Consider the following 22,924-nt stretch of genomic DNA (forward strand, 5'->3'; position numbering starts at 1 on the left):
TGCTTTGTTCCAAAGATGGGCTAAAGTTAGAAGAAAAGAAGATCTCTCCTTTACAATTGTCTAGTCAATCTCTACTTCCAGGGATGCAAATTTTTGCTTTTGGTTTTCCTATGAGTCACACAGGTGAAACAGCTCTTTTTGTGACTGGCCATGTTTCTGGATCCAAGAAGAATTATTCAGGGCAAACATTTGCAGTTCTGAACTGTTCCCTAAATGGTGGTAATTCTGGTGGCCCAATACTTTGTTGGGTCAAAGGTCAATTAAAGGTTGTAGGTGTCGCAATGCAGAAGCACTTTAAAGAGATTTTAACTTTGGAGGAAAGGTTGAAAATTGAAAAAATACGAGAGTCTTTCCAAACTAGCACCATTTGTGGTGTTTCTGATGAGGAAATATTAAGTGCAACGTTTTCTAGCTCTGACCCTTGCGAAATCCCATTGAAACAGTTTAAACTATTTTCTGGTGAAAAAAGAAGAAGGGCAATGTCTTCTAGCTCTGACCCTTGCCAAAACCCACTGGAACAGTTTGGATTTTCTGGTGAAAAAAGAAAGAGGGCAACGTCTTCTAGCTCTGACCCTCGCCAAATCCCATTGAATTTATTGACATTAAAACTGTACAATGCACTAGAGACTCATTCACAGTTCAATTTAAGCAATGCAGTGCCAGGGCGTGATGTGATTGATTTTATAAAGGATGCTTTACTCAAATATAATGGTCAACATAAAGAGGAGTTGTCCCAGATACTTCAGTGGTCTGATTAGCTTGTGAGCGTTTTTCCTTTAGTTTATCATTGCCTCTACATGTTGAATTTTTGAGACAAAAATGCCATGTAAGTTCAGTTGCTGATCGCTCCAATTGAGAAAACTGAAAAGTTGCTTTTAGCAATAATTATGGAAGCTTGCAAATTTTACAAAGAGTAATCTTGATTGGAACATCTTGATTTTATTATTTTATAGACATGTCCTGTGAGGCAAACCTTTGCATATGTACAAATGTAAAAGGACTGGTTTTCCATGCACTTAGTAGCATGGCTGTCAGGAAAAGTTGATCATAAGCCTTAGGCTAGAGATAAGAAAAATGGAAGAAATGTGTGCTAGTATAGGTTTTAGTTAACAAATTAATGTTCAGTAAATAGGCTGTTTTTTCAACGCATTTATTTTAACCAGAAAGTCTCATCGAGATGAAGAAGACATTGAAAATGAATGGCGCATTGAAATAGAGCTGACTGGACCAAAAGAATTGATTTTTTCAACTGTCTAACCCTAAATTGAAGAAAAATATAAGGGAAATTATAAATACATGTACCTTGTTTTTGAAGAATAGGCCTTTTTCGATATATTAAAATTCAGCTTGATAGCGAGTCAGTGAGGACAAAGACAAAGGAAAGTGGATGATATGTAAATATTTTTCACATTAATTCCCACGTGTTTCTATTGTCTTTGTCCTCACTGCCTCACTTTCAAGCTGAATATTTAATATATCGAAAATGGCCCATTCAAAATGATCTTATTGGCATTTTAGTCATTGGTATTTACATTGTATCAGAAACCCATAAGGGATGAAACGTGTAACGCGCGTTCACAGCTTCCAAATATTCAGTGCAAACTGATTGGTTGAATGTTTCAGTGCTAAGTACCATATTTGGAAACCCCTCGCTCTTGTTGTTCCAAATATGGTACTTAGCAAATTAAATATTCAGAAGCTTGTTTCCCAGCACACAAGGGGCCGTTACACGTTTCAACCCTTATGGGTTTCTGATTGTATTGAATAGGGCAATTCCAAGTACTTGGAATCTGTTTTAAGCACCAATGTTTGAGAGCATCTACACTGTAACGATGGGTTTTCCATTTCTGACGAGAAAAATTAAGATCATTTGTGCAAGTAGTGACAGGTTGACTATGTATATGTACTCACTTTAGCTTGTTGTGGTTCAATCTGTTTAATTGTCTCTTGGTGTTCATTGTTTGCATTAGTACTCCATGTGCATGTTTGTTCGCATTTGTTTTGTTTTGTTTTCTATCGGTCCACATGTTTTTGTTTGCACTCCATGCTTGTATTTTTTTTAAGGTCTTCCAGAAGTTGCTCCAATCCAATATCTTTTGTTTTCAAAATAAATTCATGATTTCAAACAGCCACTTTTGTGGCCCTTAACAAGAAAATTTTCTCCACTTTAAAGGCTCAAAATTAATCCCGAGGGAATCGAACTCTGTTCTTATGCCATCGTTTATCTTTATTTGGTTGAAACAATTCAAATCGTGAGTAATCACTAAGGATAAAGGATTTTATTGCCAGTATGCACATGAATTGTATCTTCGTGTATTTGCTGAATCATTAATTTTATTCATAATCACTATTTTGGTGAGCACTGAACATATGATAGAGAATACTTTTTTCTGTTTTTATCACTTGCATTTATTCCTGGAGCTAGGTTATTAAAGAGATGGTGTTGGTTTTTTTTTTTGTTTTATTTGTTGCCCAGTCACAATCACAGTCCTTTTGATAAAGGCTTGTGATTTTTATTTACATCCAAGAACTGTATGATACCCATGAATAAATTATTGTAGGTTTCATGTATCTATACAATCATTAATAATTTGTGGTTAGTACTGAACCAGAAACCCATAAGGGTTGAAACGTGTAACGGGCGTTCACAGCTTCCGAATATTCAGTGCGAACTGATTGGTTGAATGTTTCAGTGCTAAGTACCATATTTGGAAACCCCTAGCTCTTGTTGTTCCAAATATGGTACTTAGCAAATTGAATTTTCAGAAGCTTGTTTCCCAGCACACAAGGGGCCGTTACACGTTTCAACCCTTATGGGTTTCTGACTGAACATGATAGGTAATTCGTGATTTTTGTTTTTCATTCCTGTATTCATGCAGCAGATAGATTATGAAAGAGACAGCACTGGCTAAGATGAATTTTTTGAATTTAATTGTGGCCCAGTCACAAGATTCTTGACAGACATTGAGGCTCGCATTTAAGTCTAAGCACCCATTTCAAAATAATATCGCTGATAAACATGCATGCAGTTATTAAGTCGTATAGCGCCCATTTTGAAATGGTTAGCTTTCAATAATTGCATGGCTCGCATATTGTACAACCTCCAGTCACAATCACAGTACTTTTGACAAAGGACTGTGATTTTATATCCAAATATGATATCCATGAGTTATTGTACATTTCATGTATCTGTTATTAACTATTTTTATTGCCTGTGTTCATGCTGCAGATAGATTGTTAAAGAAATAGTGTTGGCTAAAGTTGATTTTTTTAGTTTTAATTGTGGCCCAGTCACAATCATAGTCCTTGTGATTTTATTATCCAAATGTGATACCCATTTGTTATATGTATATTTCATGTATGTGTTAAATCATGAACTATTTTTATTGCCTGTGTTCATGCTGCAGGTAGATTATTAAAGAGATAGCATTGACTGAAATAATTCTTTTTAGTTTTATGTCCAAGTTGCTCCTTACTTTGTTAACAACATGTTAAGAATAATAATTATGAATCTTAGGGGCCCTGTTATAGAGTTTAATCATTAACAGAAGTATAACCCATTCACACCTCAAATGTACTAGGACACCCACCATTGACAAGTAAAATCATCTGGTGTTAAAGTAAAATGTATTAAGGTGGCTCAAACCAGTTTCAATGCTTCCAATTAATGCTCTTTTAGAAAGGTCAGCACCACAATGTTGTATCATGTATTTGCAATATTCTGGTACCAAATGAAACACTAATTATTGCTGAACAAGATACACAATGTAATATGTCACCATGGCGATGGGCAAGCCCTGTAAAAACACCCTTTATTTTCTCTTTAGTTGATTATATCTCAAAAATGAACTCGATTTCCCCCATTTTTTATTTCTGAAAAGTAATCAGAATGGCGTGATGAAACTTTCTGCAAAGTTTAAAAAATACTGTGTAGTAGATTCAGAGCCACCTTAATTCTGTGATTTGTTTAAGGTAGCTCTGAATCCACTCGACAGAATTTTTTCAAACTTTGCGGAAAGTTTCGTTGTGGCCTTCCAATAACTTTTCAGCAATAAAAAGGATCGGGGGGGGGGGGAGGGTGGGGGGGTCACCGAGTTCGTTTTTGAGATGTGAGCAACTAAATCCAAAATATAGGGTGTTTTTCCTGGGCTTTCCTATTGCCAAGGTAACTTATTACATCACAGTAATGATCAGATCTTGTTTGGAAATAATCGGTGTTTCATATGGTACCATAACATTGCTGTTATGTGATACAGTGTTGTAGCGTTATTCGATCTAAAGAGAGTGTCTTCTAAGTGTTGAAACCCTTTCGAGCCTCCTAAAGTGTCACTCTCAGGTGTCAATGGGTTATTGGGGACCCATTCACACCTCAAACACCCTAGGACACCCCCCATTGACGAGTAAAATTGTCTGGTGTTAGACATCACTCTCAGGGGTCAATGTTTTAAGGACCCTAGATAACCAGGAAATGTTTTAGTTAAATGTAAAGTTAACCAACTAACAATTTGCTTTTTTTTACCTTTCACCAATGCTTTTACCTTTTACTTCCTAGTGAATTTTATGGTTCTGTAACCTGGAGCATTAGAAAATTCCTTAACCAAAACCCTTGCTAGATTGAAGGGTCATTTATATCAATTTGGTTTTCCCTGATAAAATATGAATGAAAATATTATACGCTAGACATAAAGTGCATGACCAGCTAGACGTTGATGTCCCACTCTGCAAGAGGTGGGAATGAATGATCAATACACTCTGAAAAAACAAGCAAACAGAAAAAGAAGGTCGCAAACAACAAATTAATACATCATTTTTTACTTCACTGTAAAATTTACCACCTTGAATTCCCCTGGTACACATAACCTTCATTACCCAGAGAGATTAAAACCCCAGCTAACTTACAAAGTGGTATTAATCAAAGTAATTCCTGTCTTGTTAAGGTGGCATAACCATGGCTTGGTAAGTGAGCTCCCAGTTTCCTTGCAGCTTATTGCCATGGCTCTTTGCTTCAGATCACTATGTTTACCCTCTCACCATGGTTCAAGCTTATTGTGTATTCTGAAGGGAAGTTTAGTTTCAGTGCTATCACTATTACTCCCCTTTATTCCTTCTTAACAATACAAATTTTCATCATCATCGTTTGAGTTAAATGCACGTTTGGACTGAGGGGTCAATAGTCTTTGTAGTTGGCTCCATCTCAACCTTTCACTGAGAAATGTGAGGCTCTGGGCTGCTGCAATCCAACTTTGATATGTCCCTGTTGTTAGGCCTGGGTAAGGCACCAAGTTTTCAGGTGGACCTTGTGACAAAGCTCTGGCAGCATCTTGAGAGCCTCGATACCTAAATTTCAATAATATTATAATTTTATGTTATGTATTAACCTGTATTATTGATTTAGTTCTGGAATACTTATCAGCAGCTTATGCATTTAACAGTAGTTTCATAGCCTGCTGTCTACCAGGAAATCCTAGAACTGGAAATGTTACCCTCAGGGTAGACCCCTGCCAAAATGCAACCTGCCAGCAATTAGGCGACATTTGCCTATGATGATGAGGGGATTTAGGAAGGAGATTGTTACTGGTACTTATCGGTAATGATTGTTGCATTTAGGCTCTTGGTAGCCAATAAGTCTGCCATTATTAGGTTTAAAGATATCCTCTTGTTTACTCAAGGTGGCAGTGTGAGAACACCTAATGTCTTGGTTGTGGGTTTAAAATCCCTGCAAGGGTTAGTTCTCAGCTACATAGCTGTAAGGTTTAGACTGAAATACGTTGTTCAGGTGAATTTATTCCACATAAACAAAATGAAACTTCACTTAAATTTGCAACAACCAAAGTATGTTTTTTTCTTCAAGATGGCTACTGCACTAAGTCATGTGACAGGAAACTAAGCAATGGGGTCACCACCTCCAGTCATTTTAGACGGCCCAGACTTCTGTGGGCATGGCTTCTCTTCTCTCTCTAAGATTGTAGCATTGTTTTGTGTGAACTTGTGACCAATGATTTTAGTTTGATAAGATTATCATTTGATAAATTTATAAATTTTAAAGTGAAATAAGAAAAAAAGTAAATTATCAAGAAAATATGATCTTGCACTAATGCAAGAAAAACTGGAACGGCATGGTCTTTGGTCACACTTAAAAGCCAAACATTTTCTGTGTTCTTGTTAGAGCCCACATTTATTTACAATTCCTTTTACCTTTTTTTGTGGGTGGCGCGGTGACCTCATGGTTAGTGTGCTCGACTCCGGAACAAGCGGTCCGGGTTCGGACCCTGGGCGGGGACGTTGTGTTTTGTTCTTAGACAAGACACTTTACTCTCACGATGCCTCTCTCCACCCAGGTGTATAAATGGGTACTGGCAAATTTAATGCTGGGGGTAACCCTGCAATGGACTAGCATCCCATCCAGGGGGGAGTAGAAATACTCCTAGTCACGTCATGCTGCAGAAACCGGGATAAGCTCCAGCCTGATGGGCCACTTGGCCTGTATGCAGACTGTTTTTTTACCTTTTACTTTTTTACCCACTCTTTCCCTCTACTCCTTGACAAAGTTTCCTTTTTTTGGATTTTATTGAATTTTCTCATCTTGTTGAGGAGCAGGGGTGGTGCAGTGGTGAGATTACTTGCCTCCCACCAATTATGTGGTCTGGGCTCAATTCTCATCCCGGCGTCATATGTGGGTTGACTTTGTTGTTGGTTCTCTCCTTGCTCCAAGAGTTTTTTTCTCCAGGTACTCCAGTTTTCCCCTCACCAGAAAAACCAATGCTGCCAAATTCCAGTTTGATCTGGAATGCACGGACACATGTTGAACGAGCTCCTGAGCACTGTTCCGTTGGTAAACAATTTCATTTACATTAGATTTTGGTTATATTAATAGCAATATTGTTGTTACTTAGCAACCCAATTCATGCATACTACATGCACACTATGGTAACAATGTCATTCACTTAAAGGGGTCATGTCATGTTACTTTAGGGTGTTTCAAGGAAATCTTTAGTTAATCACGAGTTTAATACTCGAAAATGGTATTGTAAAATTCGTTTACTGATAAAATTATCGTTACATCACAAACAAGATGATTCTGAGCAAAAATGACCTTTATCCAGGCGATTTGCTATAAACTTGAAAAACGTTGAGCCAACTTTTTTCAAGATTACCCGAATGCAATCCGTTTCAATCTTGTCCATTTGTGTCCATCCATGCTTCTGTTTCTTTTTGCTGTATTTCCTCCATGTTGTTAATGTTTCACTCTACTTTTTAGGCATTTTGGGTGTCATGAAATTACTCCTTGACAATTTTTTGTTTTTTGGATTTCTTTGAATTTCCCCACGTTATTATTAGAATTTGGTTATGATAATAACAATATTGTTGTTGCTGACAATGAAACCTGATTCAGGTATACCACATGCACATGATTTTCACAGGGGTTCAAAAAATCATCCATTTCATTATCTGGCATTATTAGGTTTAACCACTATAGTATAGGTTTAACCAAGTTGAACCTAGTATTAATGTGCACTCAAAGCAACTACCACAACTATAGAGGAATTTACTATTAGTTAATTAAGGTCTATGGCTGCACTTACCGGTATGTCCAGCTTTGACCCTAATTAGATGCACGCTCAATTTTGACATCCAACACAAAGTGTCCCTTTAAGTCTAAGCATTTGCTACCTATTTTCAAGAATAAGGTAAGGGTAAAGGTTAGCGTTATTTTTAGCTTTGGGTAAATGCAGCAGTTAATCTTCACTTAAAGAGCAGCATTTGGGGGACACTTTGTGACAAATTGTCTGTATTCTGAGACACAAGTGATGTTGAAGTTGGCTAGAAGAGCAAATTTGGGACACTTTGTGACGCTTATTGAAATCTACGTGCATCTAATTAGGGTCAAACCTGGACATATATGGCTGGTGACAGTGCCTAGTTGATAAGCCTCAAACCTTAGGGATGATTCTCATGCACATGGATCAAAAACTTTGAACTTAGCCCTGTGTATGAAATTGTTATGCCTGGTGGAAAGTTTAAACCATTTCAGCCCCTGTGACACACATTAACCCCAATCTCCACTCCTGGGAAAAGGGTTTGAAGAAAGCGAAATAAACTCAAACCAATATTATGCAAGGAAAAGTCTCTGTGGATGATCATATTTTTGGTGAAATCTTAGATATGGAAAGCATTGGAGATGAAGGCTCGAGGGTATCTTTCGACAACTTTCCAGATTATTGCACACCTTAAGATATTATGTTGTACATAGTTATTCAAGAATGCTAACTATGTCCTGTAAAGAAATTCTGAAATTCTCAGTAAAAAATTGCCATACCTATGGCTTGCAGTTTACTGGGAAATTGCTAGGTATTGGAAAAATGAAAACTTAAAGAAGCACTTAGTAAACTTGTTTCTCTTATAACTACAGTGAGTTTCACGAGTCCCTTAATTGTATGAAAACCTTGCCATTGATTGCCCCAGTTAGCTAGCTTGGATAGCAGCAAGGTCGCATTCTGTACATATCTGTTATTATCAATGTGATTAGCCTAAGATGAGGTATTTGTAGTCACATCAATATATCATTCCCCATTGCATGTATGTACAAGGTGGGGCTTACAAGCAAACTTTATAATGGGAAGAAGAGTTTGTTGGCAACCTGGCTTTTCCAGTGTCTTAGGTTAATTTCTGCACCCAACCTCGTCCCCAGGGTCTCTCCTCTTGAAGAAGAGAGACCCTGGGGACCAGGTTATTCTGCACCCAGCCAGTTCTCTCTCTAATCTGTCAAACTTTTATTAACTTGAATCTTTTGCGAACACTTTTTTAAACAATTGCAAGTAAAGGTGGTGGTGGTTTTTGTTGTTGTTGGATGGGCATAAAACTAGAATTAGAAAGATTGATACTTGTGATGCTTGCTTCTCTCCACAGCTCAAATATGTATGGCTTTCATATGTATTAACTTTCGTCATATCTTTATCCTGTACGGGCTCATTAAGTATTATCTGTTATTTGCATGCATAATTTTATGCATACACAATAACTGTGTAGAGTACTGTGTAGATAATTATTATCTACTCTTTCAGAGTTGGATATCAGCTCCTGTTGGAAACCTTTTTTTGGCTGTAGAGTGTCCTCCTTCTGGCTGATGTTTGGCAAAATTAACCTATCATGTCTTTGTTCAGTCTTTATTCAACTCTGTTAATAGTGTGAAGCTTGCTGGGTAATGTTTGACCTGCATGCCATGTGTTTTGTTACTGAGAATAGGAATACACTGGGCAAAATAATTCTGAAACATTTATGCATACAATTTATGGATTATTCCAGAAAATGGATACTTTTCATCCAGCAATAACCTTGAAACTTTCCAGAATATCTCACTTCTTCACAAGAAGTAGTGAAGTTTATCAAAACAAGGTCAACTGCAGCCTTGCTTTTAATTAAAAGACCAGGCAATTTAGTTTACAATTTTAAGAGGGATAATACTGAAAATCCTATGTCTGACAACATTTCTCTTTTTAGAGACAGAAGAAAATCAAGCATGTTTCCTCAGATGAAGAAAGTGATGATGAGGTATTTTGAGTAAGGGGAAAAGATCGGCGGGTCTAAAACCAACCTTAGGCCTAGGGTTAGCCAAATTGAGGGTTTTGATTACTTTCCAAAACGTAAAACAATGACCTGCAACAAGTGACCTGTGGAATGTGACCTGTGTTTTAGACCTGCCCGGAAAAGATGTTGCCAACTCGGTATCCCAGGGATATACTCACAGCACCAAATCCCCTTAAGTTTATTACCTCCGGTAAATAATCAACCACCCACCCCTTTCATGCTCAACAGTTGTATGAACTGGGAAAACTGTATGAACTCAATAGTTGTGTGAACTAGGGACTACTGGGATGGCGTGGTGGTGAGAGCATTTGCCTCCCAGTGTGGCCCAGGTTCATTTCCCAGACACGACGTCATGTGGGTTGAGTTTGTTGGTTTTCCACTATGCTCTGAGAGGGTTTGTCTCATGGTACTCCACTATTCAACCCCTATACTTCTGCACCTGTATTTGCTCACAGAGCATTGAATTTGAAGGGGTGAACCCCCTGCACCCTTCCCCTAGATCCACCCCTGGGTACCAAGTGTCTCCTTCCCAATTGAACCCTGCCCTTCCCCTATTAGTAGAATCAAGATTATCCTGAAAATGGATGCCATTTTGTGACTAAGGATGCGTTCGATTGACTGTATTCCAGAATAGGAATACTTTGAATAGAAGTTAGAAATTCTTCATTTTTGCGAAAATTTACATTAAAATTGTCAAACGTCTGCTAAAATGCTATTTTAAACAAAGCTTTATTATCCATGTTGCTTCAAAACACCACACATAGTGTTTTAAATCATCACTCCACTTATTCTTATTCCAGAATTGGGTCATTCAAATGCACCCTTAATTTTAACACAAGGGCTTCCCTTCTGGTACATCTTGTTCAAATTCAGTAATTAAGAGATAAGTGTCTCTGAGTGTTGATAGTATCTCTCACGAGTGTGCGTGGCAGTCATTCGATGCTCTCTTTATTATATAGATACTGATGAAATGTCCAGACCAGATTGAAAACAACAAGTTCTCAGCTTCAACATTTTCAAAGTGGTTTATCACCAAGTGGTCACCTGCAACTATTAAAAGACGCATGAAAAAAAAAACATTGTGTAAAGTTATGAAGAACAAATGATGATAATGTGAAATGGAGTGATAACATTTAATGTAGAAGAGAACAATAATATATTACAGCACAGAAGTATCTTACAATCTCATAATAGTATCATGCGGTGGATTCTGGCTGCTGTCACTTTATATCCTCATGATATGAATGATTAGTTTCTTTTAGTAAAAAGGAATATCTTAGTATTTCATCAGTATCTATGTAATAAATCCATTGTCCAGTGGTTGTCTTGTCAAACTAAGTAACTAGGGATAAGGCATCTACCCTGATGTATTTAAACTATAATTTGTAAACCATAGTGGTTGAGGGATACCCCTTGCTGTCATGTCATCTATTTAGAACATGCCACACCATGGATTTCTCAATTACTAAATTGGTAGGTTGGTGAAAACAGTAAGGCCCTTATTTCTCAATGCACAGTCTTTAAAAGCATTCCAATAGAGTCAAGAATTCCTCCTAGAAACTAAGTCACTTAAATATTAAATATAATTTTGCTTTCTTGTAGATAACAGGTGATGAAGACTTGAACTTCAAGATGCTCGATCAAGTGCGAAGTAAATTGAAGAAAAGAAAAATGGGAGATAAAGAGAAAGATAACCTTGATGAAAAAATGACCACAGATGCATCTGAAAATCCGTTAGTATATCCACAGAAACTCATGTTAACGCTTTAGGTCTTATTTTTCGTCCTTTATAAAGAAATCCAGATGGCCCCCCAGATTCCAGATACCAGATGCCAGATGCCAGCCTGTGGATTCCGAATACCGAAAAATGGATCCCGGATCTCGAGTCGTCGATTGCGGATTCCAAACGCACGGGTTCCGCCGAAATGGATCTGGATTCCATGCAACGGATTCCGGATCCCACGCTCTGGATTCCGGATTCCAAAGCCTTACGTTTGAGGGATTCCGGATTTCGGATTCCTTCACGTCGGGCCATATTTTGATTTTGCACCTATCATAGACATGCGGCCCCTAAAGTTGAATTTTCGACCAACGGCTTCGCCGATCATATCTTCGGCGTCGCAATTGTCCATTCTTTTTTTTTTGCTAAATAGAGAAAACTACGAGATCAACTATTAAGCCGAGGCCAATCGATATAGAGCGCATTCCATTCACCACTCACTTCTGAGTTGCTCGGACAAACCATCGTTTTATCTACATAAAACATAATAAATAGAGTTTAAGCATGTGAAACTGATTTTTATATATTTTATATTTTTATCAATCCCCATTTCCTTCCTCTCAAACCTAAGCTGAACGCAACAAAAAAGTTCTTCCAAGGTCCATCAGATGTCATCCTATATTGATTGATTGATTATTATTTTTTTTTGTTTATGTTTCTTCTCCAGCAAACAGGAATCAGCCAGTGCTGAATACAAACGACTAAAGCGGGAAATGATGGAGACAAAAAGGAAGAAGGATAATGAAGGCAAAAAACACTCAGGTAAAAAGTACTGTATCCAGTTTTGCAATCCGTAGTTATTTTACGCAGCTTTTCAATCGAAATTATAAAAAAAAAACCAAAGTAATTGCTGTGACCCATCAGTGGAGACGAAAGGAGTTTGACATGTTGCCTGGTCTTGTAGTACTACGCTTGGTGATTGAGTTAGAAATCTCTCGCCCCACTTTCAGCCAATGAGAGCTAAAAGTCGCTCGTTCTCATTTTCTCGCCCTAAGGGCCCGCTGCATGTATTTTCTTTGCGTTGCGTTATGATTGGCTTGTTCCTTTGAAGTGGTTACTAAGGTTTCCGTTTACGTCACTGAGTTGAAGCAATTAAGGATGCTTTAAAGGGTTTTCAGTTGAGCCAATCTCATCCCCACTTGGTGCTTTCTTAAATAAAGTCTAGAAGTTATGGATCTGAGTTTTCAGTGGGCTGTTCATTGAAAATATTGGTTCCTTGATAGTAAAAGCTCCTTTTTCCAAATTCTAAGCGAACTTTAGGTAGTTTCAGTGATAAACCATTGTTTCTTCTGGTCTTGGAGTGACGTAATCTTTCAAAGTAAGACTTAAAAGGGGTGCAAACATTGTTCTGAAGAGAATGAAAGACAAAATGGCATCTTTTGCCCTGAATTGAATTTTCTGCTGATGGAAGTTTTAGGTTGCTGTTACCAATTGACCAAATGCAAAAATGGCCGCCAACAAATTATTCTTTTGTCTTTGTGTTAAGTAGCCTAACTAGCCTCGTTTTACAGCCCAAATTCTTTCAATTTTACACGTGTTAACGAGGCTAGTTAGGCTAATTAACACAAAGACAAAAAAATAGTTTGTTGGCGGCCATTTTTGCATTCGGTCAATAATTTTCAAGCTTCATTGTTCAATGTTCTTTATCAGACTTTTTCAAGTATCCGACCAACCAAGTCCAAGAGATCCGCAATATGTAAAAATAGACAAAATCATAGTTTTAAAGATTATTTCAGCCCATTTTTGGTCGATCGACGGACGTATTGATCTTAAAGGGTTGACTCTGTCTGCTGCTTTCTTGTACTTTCTATCAAAATGTGATGTAAGGTTCAAGTGTTTGGATCCAGATCAACACCCAAGTACTCACAGGCAAACATATTGTTGATATAAGTGCTACCCTTGCTCGAAGCAGTGGAAACCTATAGGTTTGATATCTCTTAACCAACGGTTACCGCTGATCGGGCAACCCGTCCCTGATCGCCGCCTCGAAAACGATGTAAATTCTACTATGTTTCGTCTTTTAAGTCACCATTTTTACCTGTCCTTAGGCGTACGCTTTCAAAAGCTTTCCGAACAGAAATAGGCCACTTCGAAATAATACCATAATACTCTTTGTTTGTCCCCTCAAATTTTGCATAAGCATTGTTTCAAGTTTCTCTTGGGACTTAAAATGGTCCCCCAAGAGAAAACAAAAAGAATGCTTTTGCAAAATTTGGGCGGATAAACAAAGAGTATTATGGTATTTTCCAAAGTGGCCTATTTCTGCGAGCATGTATTTGTGTTGCGTTGTGATTTGATTGTCAGCGAGTGTTTTGATTGACCAAAATAATTACCTTGGTTTTGGATTTATTGCACTCTATTGCAAACTTCTCCAACGTCCTCTGAAAATTTGAATAACAGGTTAGGGGATGTTATATTGGTAGTAACGTCAACTTTCTTCAGTGTGTCCAATCAAAAGAACATAACTAAGAACCGATCAGAATGCGAGTTTAATTCAGTGGATTACTTGAATAGAGCGGTTTACAATTGAGTGTCGTAAAACAAATACCAAAGCGATTACTTCGACCAATCACGTCAGGTGCAAAGAGCACAATGAGCCAATCCAAATTCGTAGCAATTCTGTGTAACTTGAAAAATCGCGCGTGCAAGGCGCGATTGGTTTTGGATTTCCTTTTAATTGGTTGATAAACGGGGCGAGATTTTGAACCAATCACTAACACTAACAATGACTAAGCGTAGCAATAGCCACCATGTTGGTTTTCAAATTGTCATGCAAATTAGCATGTGTTATACTGGGGGACAAACCTTGGAAAATCGGTTTGTCAAAATATTGAAATAACAATGCTTAAAGTACCTTTTAGAATTTAAAATTAAGTACCTTTGATAATAATTTTATATCTTTGATTGCCTTTCACATTTTGACTTTCTACTTCGTTATCTGCTCATTTTTCACTAAAAAAAACATCCAAGTAACTTGTGTAATCATTCTATTTTACCAGAAACCCATAAGGGTTGAAACGTGTAACGGCCCCTTGTGTGCTGGGAAACAGGCTTCTGAATATTCACTTTGCTAAGTACCATATTTGGAACAACAAGAGAGAAACAGTCAACCAATCAGTTCGCAAGAACACCGTGACGCAATACCACCAATGTTCTCGCGCGAAATTAACTGGAGCGAGGGGTTTCCAAATATGGTACTTAGCACTGACTATTCGGAAGCTGTGAACGCGCGTTACACGTTTCAACCCTTATGGGTTTCTGATTTTACTGCTTAGGTGATAAATATACAATGAACGTGAAATAAATCATCTGTGTGTCGAAGATGTTCGTTATAACCTCTCGAACTTGTTTTGTTTGCCCCCTTTGAAGTGTGTAGCTAATTTGCATGATAATAACAAATCCAACATGGCGGCCATCGTGAATAAGGTCTATTGCAATCGGTCAACACTAATTTCCATCCCTCAAACTGACATTGGACATTTCGTAACAATTACACGACGCAATATCCCATGTTAATATTGACAAGCTTACCGCTCTAAAAAGAATGAAAGCAGGCAGAATTACAGCTTTAGTTCAACAAGAAATAGCGTTTCTAAGCTATCCGCGCCGATCTACAGTATTTAGGTCTAAAAACCCCGTTGAAGACGGTTAACTTTCAATTGTTTTGCTGGGTACTACTATTTCAATACTCTAAAAAATTCTATTTTCCGGGAGGTTGTCTCGTTAGTCTAGTGGATGTCGGAAACTGCATGGTAAAACCATCGCTCTGGGTTCAACTCTTTGCCTCGCCTATTGTGTATCTTCTCAGCTTGTTTAAAATCTTTGTTTCGTTGAAGTAGATTTGAAGTCTAAAGTAGACTGTACGTCGTATAAGTTGAATAAAAAGGGAAGTGTCAGTTTGAGGGGTGGAAAGAAGTGATCGTGTGTTAGGCCATTTTCAAGTTCACGTGTGCCTTTTCTTCAAAGCGAGTCTAAGTGCGAAGTTTTTGTGATGGTAATTAGTTCTACTTTATGTATCATGAAAATTAGTGTTTGTGCTGTGTTAGCGAAATTGATATTGAAAATTGTCGGTTGCTTTAACAGAGTCTAAAGAATCGGATGTGCTGGCTGCCTTTCACGCGGAGCAAGTGACTTACCTTGAAAAGAAGAAAGCGGCGCAGAAGAGGAAAGGCGAGGGACGAGATGAGCAGGTAAAGTGTTCAGCTCGCAAGCACTAATAAGGAGCTTTAGTAACCACAACGGCAACGGGAACGTCGTCGTTAAATGTGAATTCGCGTTATTGTAGTCGCTTCGCTACTACTCCAAAGAAACTAGTATGAACGACGCTCATTTTAGGGGAGAAATTGAAAATTTATCCTCAACCGCTCCTGTTCTCCCTAAAACCTCAAATTTGGTCATTTCGCGTTGTTGTTTTGCCGACGACGGCAAAGAAATAGACAAAAATGAAAAGATGCACGTGCAGAGCGTGCAAATCTTTTGCTTTTTCTCACTAAATATGCAAATTTGTGACGTTCTCGTTGCCGTCGCCGTTGTCGTTGCTAAAGCTCCTAAATGTCCAGAAATACACGCAGCTCCATGCAAGACTGGATGTGTTGTATGCTGTTCTGATTGTCCTCCTTAGCGTGCTTTCAGAACGCCTTTTTTCTTCCACCAGTTTACTATCTTAGGAGCTTTTTTGAATGAGAAAAATATGGTGATATTACCAAGGGCAATCCTACAAAGCCGGTCATCCCAGCGCGAGAATATTTGGGAGCTTTAGCACGCGCATTTTTGAGACGCAGACGGCAATCGGAAGAGAACGCGTCGCGTGCCAGGACAGTGGTGTCTGCCAGATTTTTACACTAATCATCTCTAATGGAGAAAAGATATTTATCATGGTGAAGACAAATTAGACGGGAAAACAGCTCACTTCCGGTTGCCGTCCGCCTCTCCAAAACGCGCATGCTTAAGCTCTCTATTATCTAACCGTCTGAGAAGTAGGAACATCCCAGCACCATGCAAACTAAATTGTCTCCCAAAATTCGTGTTATAGTGAAGAAAAAACGGAAAAAAAAAGGCGTCTAGACGTATAGTGCCCCTCCTGATAAGGCACTTACAAATTTATAGACCATATTCGTATTCTCAGTATTGGAACTAGCTTGCAATGGAGGATGAAAACGTCACCTCAAAATAGAACTTCGCTCTAGTAAAAGTCTTTCGCGATTATTCCATCTCGTTCACTTCGTACAATGTGGGCGAAGTATCCTAAAAATAAATTGGTACGAGCGGTTTCAGACTGAAAATAGAGAATGAAAGATTCTCTGTTGCATACTCACGTTGTCGTCAAAACCTAAAATTTAGTGATTTCACGTCGTCGTCACGCAGAGAACCGCAAAAATATGAGCTAAAATCCGTGCTGCACGTGCAGCACGATTATTTATGCTCTTTTAACCAATGATATCATTGTTTTGTGGCGTTTTTGTCGACGTCGTCGTCGTCGTAGATCTTAAGCTCCCTTTTATTCCATGAGGACGCGTTGGAGATGAGATGGTAGGGACTTTAAGGTTTATGACGTTGACGTCGACGAAAAGCTCATCCCAAAATATAACTTTGCTCATTCGCAGATCTTTCGCGATTATTTCAACTCTTTTACGTCGTACAAAGTGGACAAAGTATACTAAGAATAAGCTTGAAAAGCAGCTTAAAGTGCTGTCGGATATTTTGACAAAGTGTGGTTTTCTGCAGACTGGAACTCGTATTATACGTTAACTTAAATACGTAGAGCACGACTTTGAGAACGAGTACAAGTGTTTGTGCACTCTTAGACTCGCTTGTTCCACGAAAATCACCTTTTTCTTGTCTGCGCAGAACTTAGCGCTTCTGGCGTCTTTTCAAGCCAAACTCGAACAATCACCAGAGGAAGACGAAGAAGACGATGGCAAAGAGAAATTGCAGAAGGAAGATGAAGAGGGAGACGACACGGGATGGTAAGGAGATATTATACACTTAATATATGATCCCTCGGGAAACAGTTATTTTTGTTTTCCCGAGAGTCTATAGGGAAAACAAAACTAACTAGTTTCCCGAGGGACCAGACATTAAATTTGGACCTTTCCTTTAACCATCGCAGCAAAACATCCGCAGCGGGAAACAACTGCAGGATTGTATCCTGGTCGGGATACATTTGAATTTGATCAGTGGCACGTGACCAAGAATCAACTAATCACAGTGCTCGTTTTGTTGAGTGAAAGTCTAGGTATATAACAATAAAACTTACGTCCATCCAAAAGCTCTTGTTAGATCTTGCAATCATTTGTGTTGACTCCGTTAAGAGCAGACAAGTAACTTTACTTTTCTGTATTCTTAAAACTAATCTCTCCACCTTTTGCGAACATATCATGTTATTTTCTCTTGGAGACAGATGTTAACAAATGCACGAAATTAGATGTACGCCGATTTGATGAGCGACGCAAAGTATCCCCTTGCACTTAAAGTGCCTCTGTGATTAAAAAATCACTTCCTTTTTTTCTTCAGATTTTGAAAGTGTGTTTGCTTAACACCTGACTGGCAAAATTTTGATCTTTGACTTTTATCCAAAGGCTGTTTACTGTTTACTTTGCGTGTAAGTTTTAGATTTCACGATCCGCCATTACTCACGTTCAAATTAGCAAGTCGGGAAGTAAGAGTGAGGGAGTTCTCCATAACATGCAGAAGGCTGTAATCTCGGGAACATATTAAACATCTCTCGCACTTTTAAAGTTGTAGCATGAACAATGAACACGCTCTCCATTTATTAACTTCCTTCCTTCAATATTTTCCGGTTCATTAATCATCAAGGAAATTATTGACAGCCGAATCAGTTATATATTTGAGAGAATTTTAAAGATTTTATAACTACCATTTTAGATTTTAGAGATCCTGTATAGTTTATCAATTTTTCTAGTGCTAATTTTTATATATAATTTAAATTTTAAGTTTATATTCTTATACTAATTTTTCACTATAGTCAACGGGCTACGCTCACGCGCCCCGACATACTATTTTAATTGTATATACCGGTAGCGTACAAAAGTTGTAACTGCTGCATAATAACTTGATTAGAAAACTAACAGATGTAGGACTTACAATAGACTAAATATTGTAAGAAAGTGTCAGAAATGGGTCATTTCACAAAACTGTGAGATTGTAAAGAGATTGTACTATTGTTAGACCGAATGCATCTTTAAGTTACGTAGATAATTGCATAGACTATGTCCGCAGTTTTCTTGATTGCAAAAGGATTTTCTGAACTTGAGGAGACTACAAATCAACTGAAAGCAGCACAAATCTAATCAAACGACTGTCGAAAGTAATTACGCGATTGCAATTGCTACGCTAAGTGATTGTTTTAACAATCTCGCGCCAGTTTTTCAGCCAACGAGAAGGAAAACCAAAAGCAATCGGGACTTCTACACGCGATGTTTCGCGCGCTTTGAGCAAGTTACATGGAATCGCTACCAATTTGGATTGGTTCATTGTGCTTTTTGCACCTGCTGTGATTGGTCGAAGTAATTGCTTTGGTATTTGTTTTACGACACTCAATTGAAAACCGCTTTAATTACTAATTATCTGTTTTCACATGACGTCACGGCCGCCATCTTGGTGTCCCCAAACAAAGAAACGGTGGCAGTGTTGGTGTCTGGACCCAGTCCTCCGGGAATTAAACTAAATTACTATGAAACTTACATGGGCCATTCTTTTGTTCTAGGATGTTTCACACGCTTTCGTGCGAAAACGAATTAAAACGAGCCAGGGACGCTTTCATTGAAGACGAGGACACGTTTGAAATATATGACCCACGAAATCCCATCAATAAAAGGCGGAGAGAATCGAGTAAAAAGTCACTGCAAAGCAAACGAAGATGACGATAATTAGCGTCCACAAACCTTTGTAAGTAAAAATGCCGAGAGAAGGAACGTGGTCTTCGGTGAATCCTCCCAAACGTTCTTACATTAAGGGCGTCCACCAATCAGTTAGATGCACGAGCGCTCATGACACTGCCACGCGAGATGTCGTCAAAAAGTATTCTACCTTCTGTTTCGTGACGAAGAAGATTCACGGAGAGAGGATTTGAACTGAACAAAGCGTTTCGATTCCTCGAGAATGCTGAAGATGCTTGTGATGTACTAAACAATTATATGTAATGCTTGCCAACTTGAAGCCGAACTAAACCGTTCAACGGATAAGCGATTTCCTTTCGGGTCGTTGTTCGGCCTCTGGAAGGCTGCAAATGTATAACTTATCTTTGAGTTGAACAAATTTCGTCATCATCTAACATCTTTAGTCCGAATTACATGAGATTTTACTTTCTCTCTGTGAGGGTCGAATGTGATGCGTAGAATGAAAAGGAATCTTCTTTAATGTATTCATAGCAATTTGACCGCCTTATCTTTTTTTGTCGTATCTTTGATCCAATATTACGCTTTTGCTGTCATAAATGATCTTAACTGTGGTGGTGATTATGATGATATCTCACTCGACAGATTTTACGAGGCTTCAGTGTGGCAGTTGCCCAAATTTGATTATATCAGGTGTTTGTTTGCTTTTGTTTAAGAGTGCAAAAAGCATTTTTTTTTCTCGATAAATAAACTGCTCACGGCACTTGGCGCGAAAACATCGCGATATGTTCTGTTAAAGACTATCATAATCTGGGATGCCTCTTTCTGTAAACTCACACTCGCCTTGTTGTTAACGTATTCTGGAATACTGATCCACGCAGGATCGGCACACTCCCAAGTTTGATCTTACGAGGTTACAATACAATACAATTTTATTTCCTCTTGATGTGGTTACTTAATTTAGTTACAGACTTTTTAGTGATGTTTCTATTATGTTAAGTAAAAAATGTTTGAGCGTGGTGGCCAAAGGAACCATTCTGTGTCCTAGTTGACCCCCATCTACAGTATTCTTTGGTTACTTCACTTTGTTGTTTTGCATGTTTGAGAGCGCGCAAGCAATTGTATCTTGCTCGTTAAATTTGCAGCGCGCTGCGTTTGCCGTCACTTGAGCTCTCTAAGGGTCTTGTTGGCCGGAGGGGGGTTAATTCCGGGCAAGTTAACCCAATTGATAATACGCCATGTTTGAGTCTTGAAGGGAGCAGGATTGGCCTTGTAGTGAGATAACTTACCCCCACCAATGTAGCCTGCGTAGCAAGGATTTCCGTGTTTTATCGCGCGAAAAATGGGGTCTCTCCTCCCCTCCCCCCTCCAATTTTATTTTTGCGCTCGCCCTATTCTCGCGCGGCCAGAAAAATGAATTCGCTTCTCGCCCCCTGGAAACGCTTGCTACGCAGGCTATCACCAATGTGGACTGGATTATTAATAGACGGGTTGGGGCGTTTGTGCCGATTTTCGATTCTGCTCCGAGTGTTTTGTTCTGCGTTGCCCTGTTTTGCTCAAACTTTCGGCTTAAGATCAGCAAATAGATCATTCCATCTGTTGAGGCCGCATGGGAGAAGGTTAAGTGCGATTCCCGTGTTAAATAACGGCCTTTTTTTCTTTCTGCCTTCCCTTATGATGGTTTAAGGCGGCTAAAAGTGAATGAAAGATGTCTTCAGCGTTCATTGGAGAGGAAGAGAACTCTGCGTATATGACAAATGGCAACTTCTGGTTAAAATTAGCTGTTTGTCAGCATTGGGCAAACTAAGGAAACTTTGTCGATTGGAAGCTTAGGGAACCTACAAATATAGAAGGAAAACGTTAGCAGTCAATCGTTCGTAACTGAATTTTTTCAAAGAATGCCTTTTTTCAGGAAAATTGTATCTTAAAATCGCGTTTTTTACTTTGAAATTTCCCGGGCACCACCATCTTGATTAAGCACGTGACATTTTTTTGCCAAAGACGGCAATCGGAAGTGAGCTGTTTTCCTTTTTAACTTGGCTTAAAACTACCACATAATACTGCTAGGTATCGTTTCACTATCAGAGACGATTAGTTTAAAAATCTGGGAGTGATCACTATCTCGGTGTTCGAGATGATCACTTCCGGTGTCCGTGCCTCAACATTGTAAGGGAGGTCGTCGTTTTTGAGACGCGGTCGGCAACCGGAAGAGAATATTTCGCGTGTCAAGGCAGTGATGTTTCCCAGATTTTTACACTAATCATCTCAAATGGAAAAAAGATATGTGGGTGAAGACAAGTTAAAAGGTAGCCTGCAGAGCAGGCGAGATTTCTTCTAGCGAGCGCTGACATCGTAAAAAGTTCACCCGCCATCTTGAATGAACGAATGCAGGGGAAGACTGTGTTGCGCGGTCTATAAAGTGGCGGTCGCAAGATTGTAACGCGAAGTCGATCGCCCCAACAAGCGAACTCGACCGGCTCAACAAGAGAAATGCAGGCTAGCAAGAGAAAATGAGGGGACAGAGACGGAGGCTCAGGGCGTTGGCCGGGATATGTCATGTCTACGAAAGTTATTTTTAGACGAGCAGAAGTCTTTGTTCTAGCGGAAGTCTGTCTTCCGAGACGTCCGCATGCAGTCTTGCCTCGCTCTTAGGTTCTTAGTGAAAAGAGAAAATGACGGCGCACGTGGAAGGCTGATGAATATTTTTTTTCTTTCAAGCATCAGACCGAGGTAGGCCAGCATGCGGACGTCTCGGAAGACTTCCGCTCGTCTAAAAATAACTTTGGTGGACATGACATATCCCAAGTGCTGGACCGGGAGCCTCCCTCTCTGTCCCCTCATTTTCTCTTGAGGCTAGTTAAAAGGGAAAATAGCTCACTTCCGGTTGCCGTCCGCTTCTCAAAAACGCGCGTCCTTAAGCTCCCTGTAGACACGGAAAGAAAGGCCCGAGCAAACAGCTTCATCTTTTGCTTTAACCTCCTTTCGACTTTCTTTTAAGGATGTTGACTGCTGGGGTTAGCAAACGGGTTCAACACGCTTTTCAACTCTTTTAACATCGATTCAACTTCGTTTCAACATGTTTCAACACCGTTGAAAGGGTTGTCAAACGTTTTCAACATTGCTGTTCAACGAAGTCGAACGGATGTTCAAGCCGTTAAGCTCCCTATTGTGATGTGTTACAGTTTCCCTTTGATTATTAAAGAGGTTTATTATATGGTTAACCCGCTCTGTGATTGGCTAAGAGCAGCTAAGCCCTATAGGGCATTGTTCTCCCGTAATGCCAATGGGACGATTATGGATTATGCAAATTAGTTTTTTTCTGACCGTTCTGTTAGCCATATAATAAACAACTTAATAACCTTGACCGTTCGGTCGTTACAGCAAAATCTCAAACCTCGGCCTCACTGTATTGACCTCGCTATCGCTCGGTCAATACAGCAAGGCCTCAGTTTGAGATTTTGTTGTAACGACCTCACTCTCGGTTGTTAACGTTGGGGCAACGTCACAAAACAATAATATCATTCGTTAAAAGAACATAAATAATCGTGCTGCACGTGCAGCACGGGTTTTAGCAAGTATGTTTGCGGCACTCAGCATATAACGACGACGTGAAATCACCAAATTTGAGATTTTGACGACAACGTAACCATGACATACAGAATCCTTCATTCTCTGTTTTCAATCTGAAACCGCTCCTACAAAT

General features: G+C 39.0%; 2 protein-coding genes across 2 annotated transcripts in view; both read left to right on the forward strand.

The window, feature by feature from the left end:
* Positions 1-3,439, forward strand: part of LOC138024664 (uncharacterized) — a 5,002-nt gene extending 1,563 nt beyond the window's left edge. The window contains exon 1 of the mRNA XM_068871877.1: positions 1-3,439. This exon is cut by the window's left edge and continues 1,563 nt beyond it. Coding sequence (XP_068727978.1) covers positions 1-758 — 758 coding nt within the window. The 3' untranslated portion in view covers positions 759-3,439.
* The window catches only part of LOC138024670 (spliceosome-associated protein CWC27 homolog), a 73,122-nt gene extending 52,969 nt beyond the window's left edge, over positions 1-20,153 (forward strand). Inside the window, exons 2-7 of the mRNA XM_068871885.1 lie at positions 9,499-9,549; positions 11,188-11,318; positions 12,033-12,127; positions 15,449-15,555; positions 17,213-17,331; positions 19,092-20,153. Coding sequence (XP_068727986.1) covers positions 11,218-11,318; positions 12,033-12,127; positions 15,449-15,555; positions 17,213-17,331; positions 19,092-19,248 — 579 coding nt within the window. The 5' untranslated portion in view covers positions 9,499-9,549; positions 11,188-11,217 and the 3' untranslated portion in view covers positions 19,249-20,153. The remainder of the gene's footprint in view (positions 1-9,498; positions 9,550-11,187; positions 11,319-12,032; positions 12,128-15,448; positions 15,556-17,212; positions 17,332-19,091) is intronic.
* The last annotated feature ends 2,771 nt before the right edge of the window (positions 20,154-22,924 follow it).

The sequence above is a fragment of the Montipora capricornis genome, chromosome 11 (assembly GCF_036669925.1).
Source record: "Montipora capricornis isolate CH-2021 chromosome 11, ASM3666992v2, whole genome shotgun sequence".
Taxonomy (NCBI): Eukaryota; Metazoa; Cnidaria; class Anthozoa; order Scleractinia; family Acroporidae; genus Montipora; species Montipora capricornis.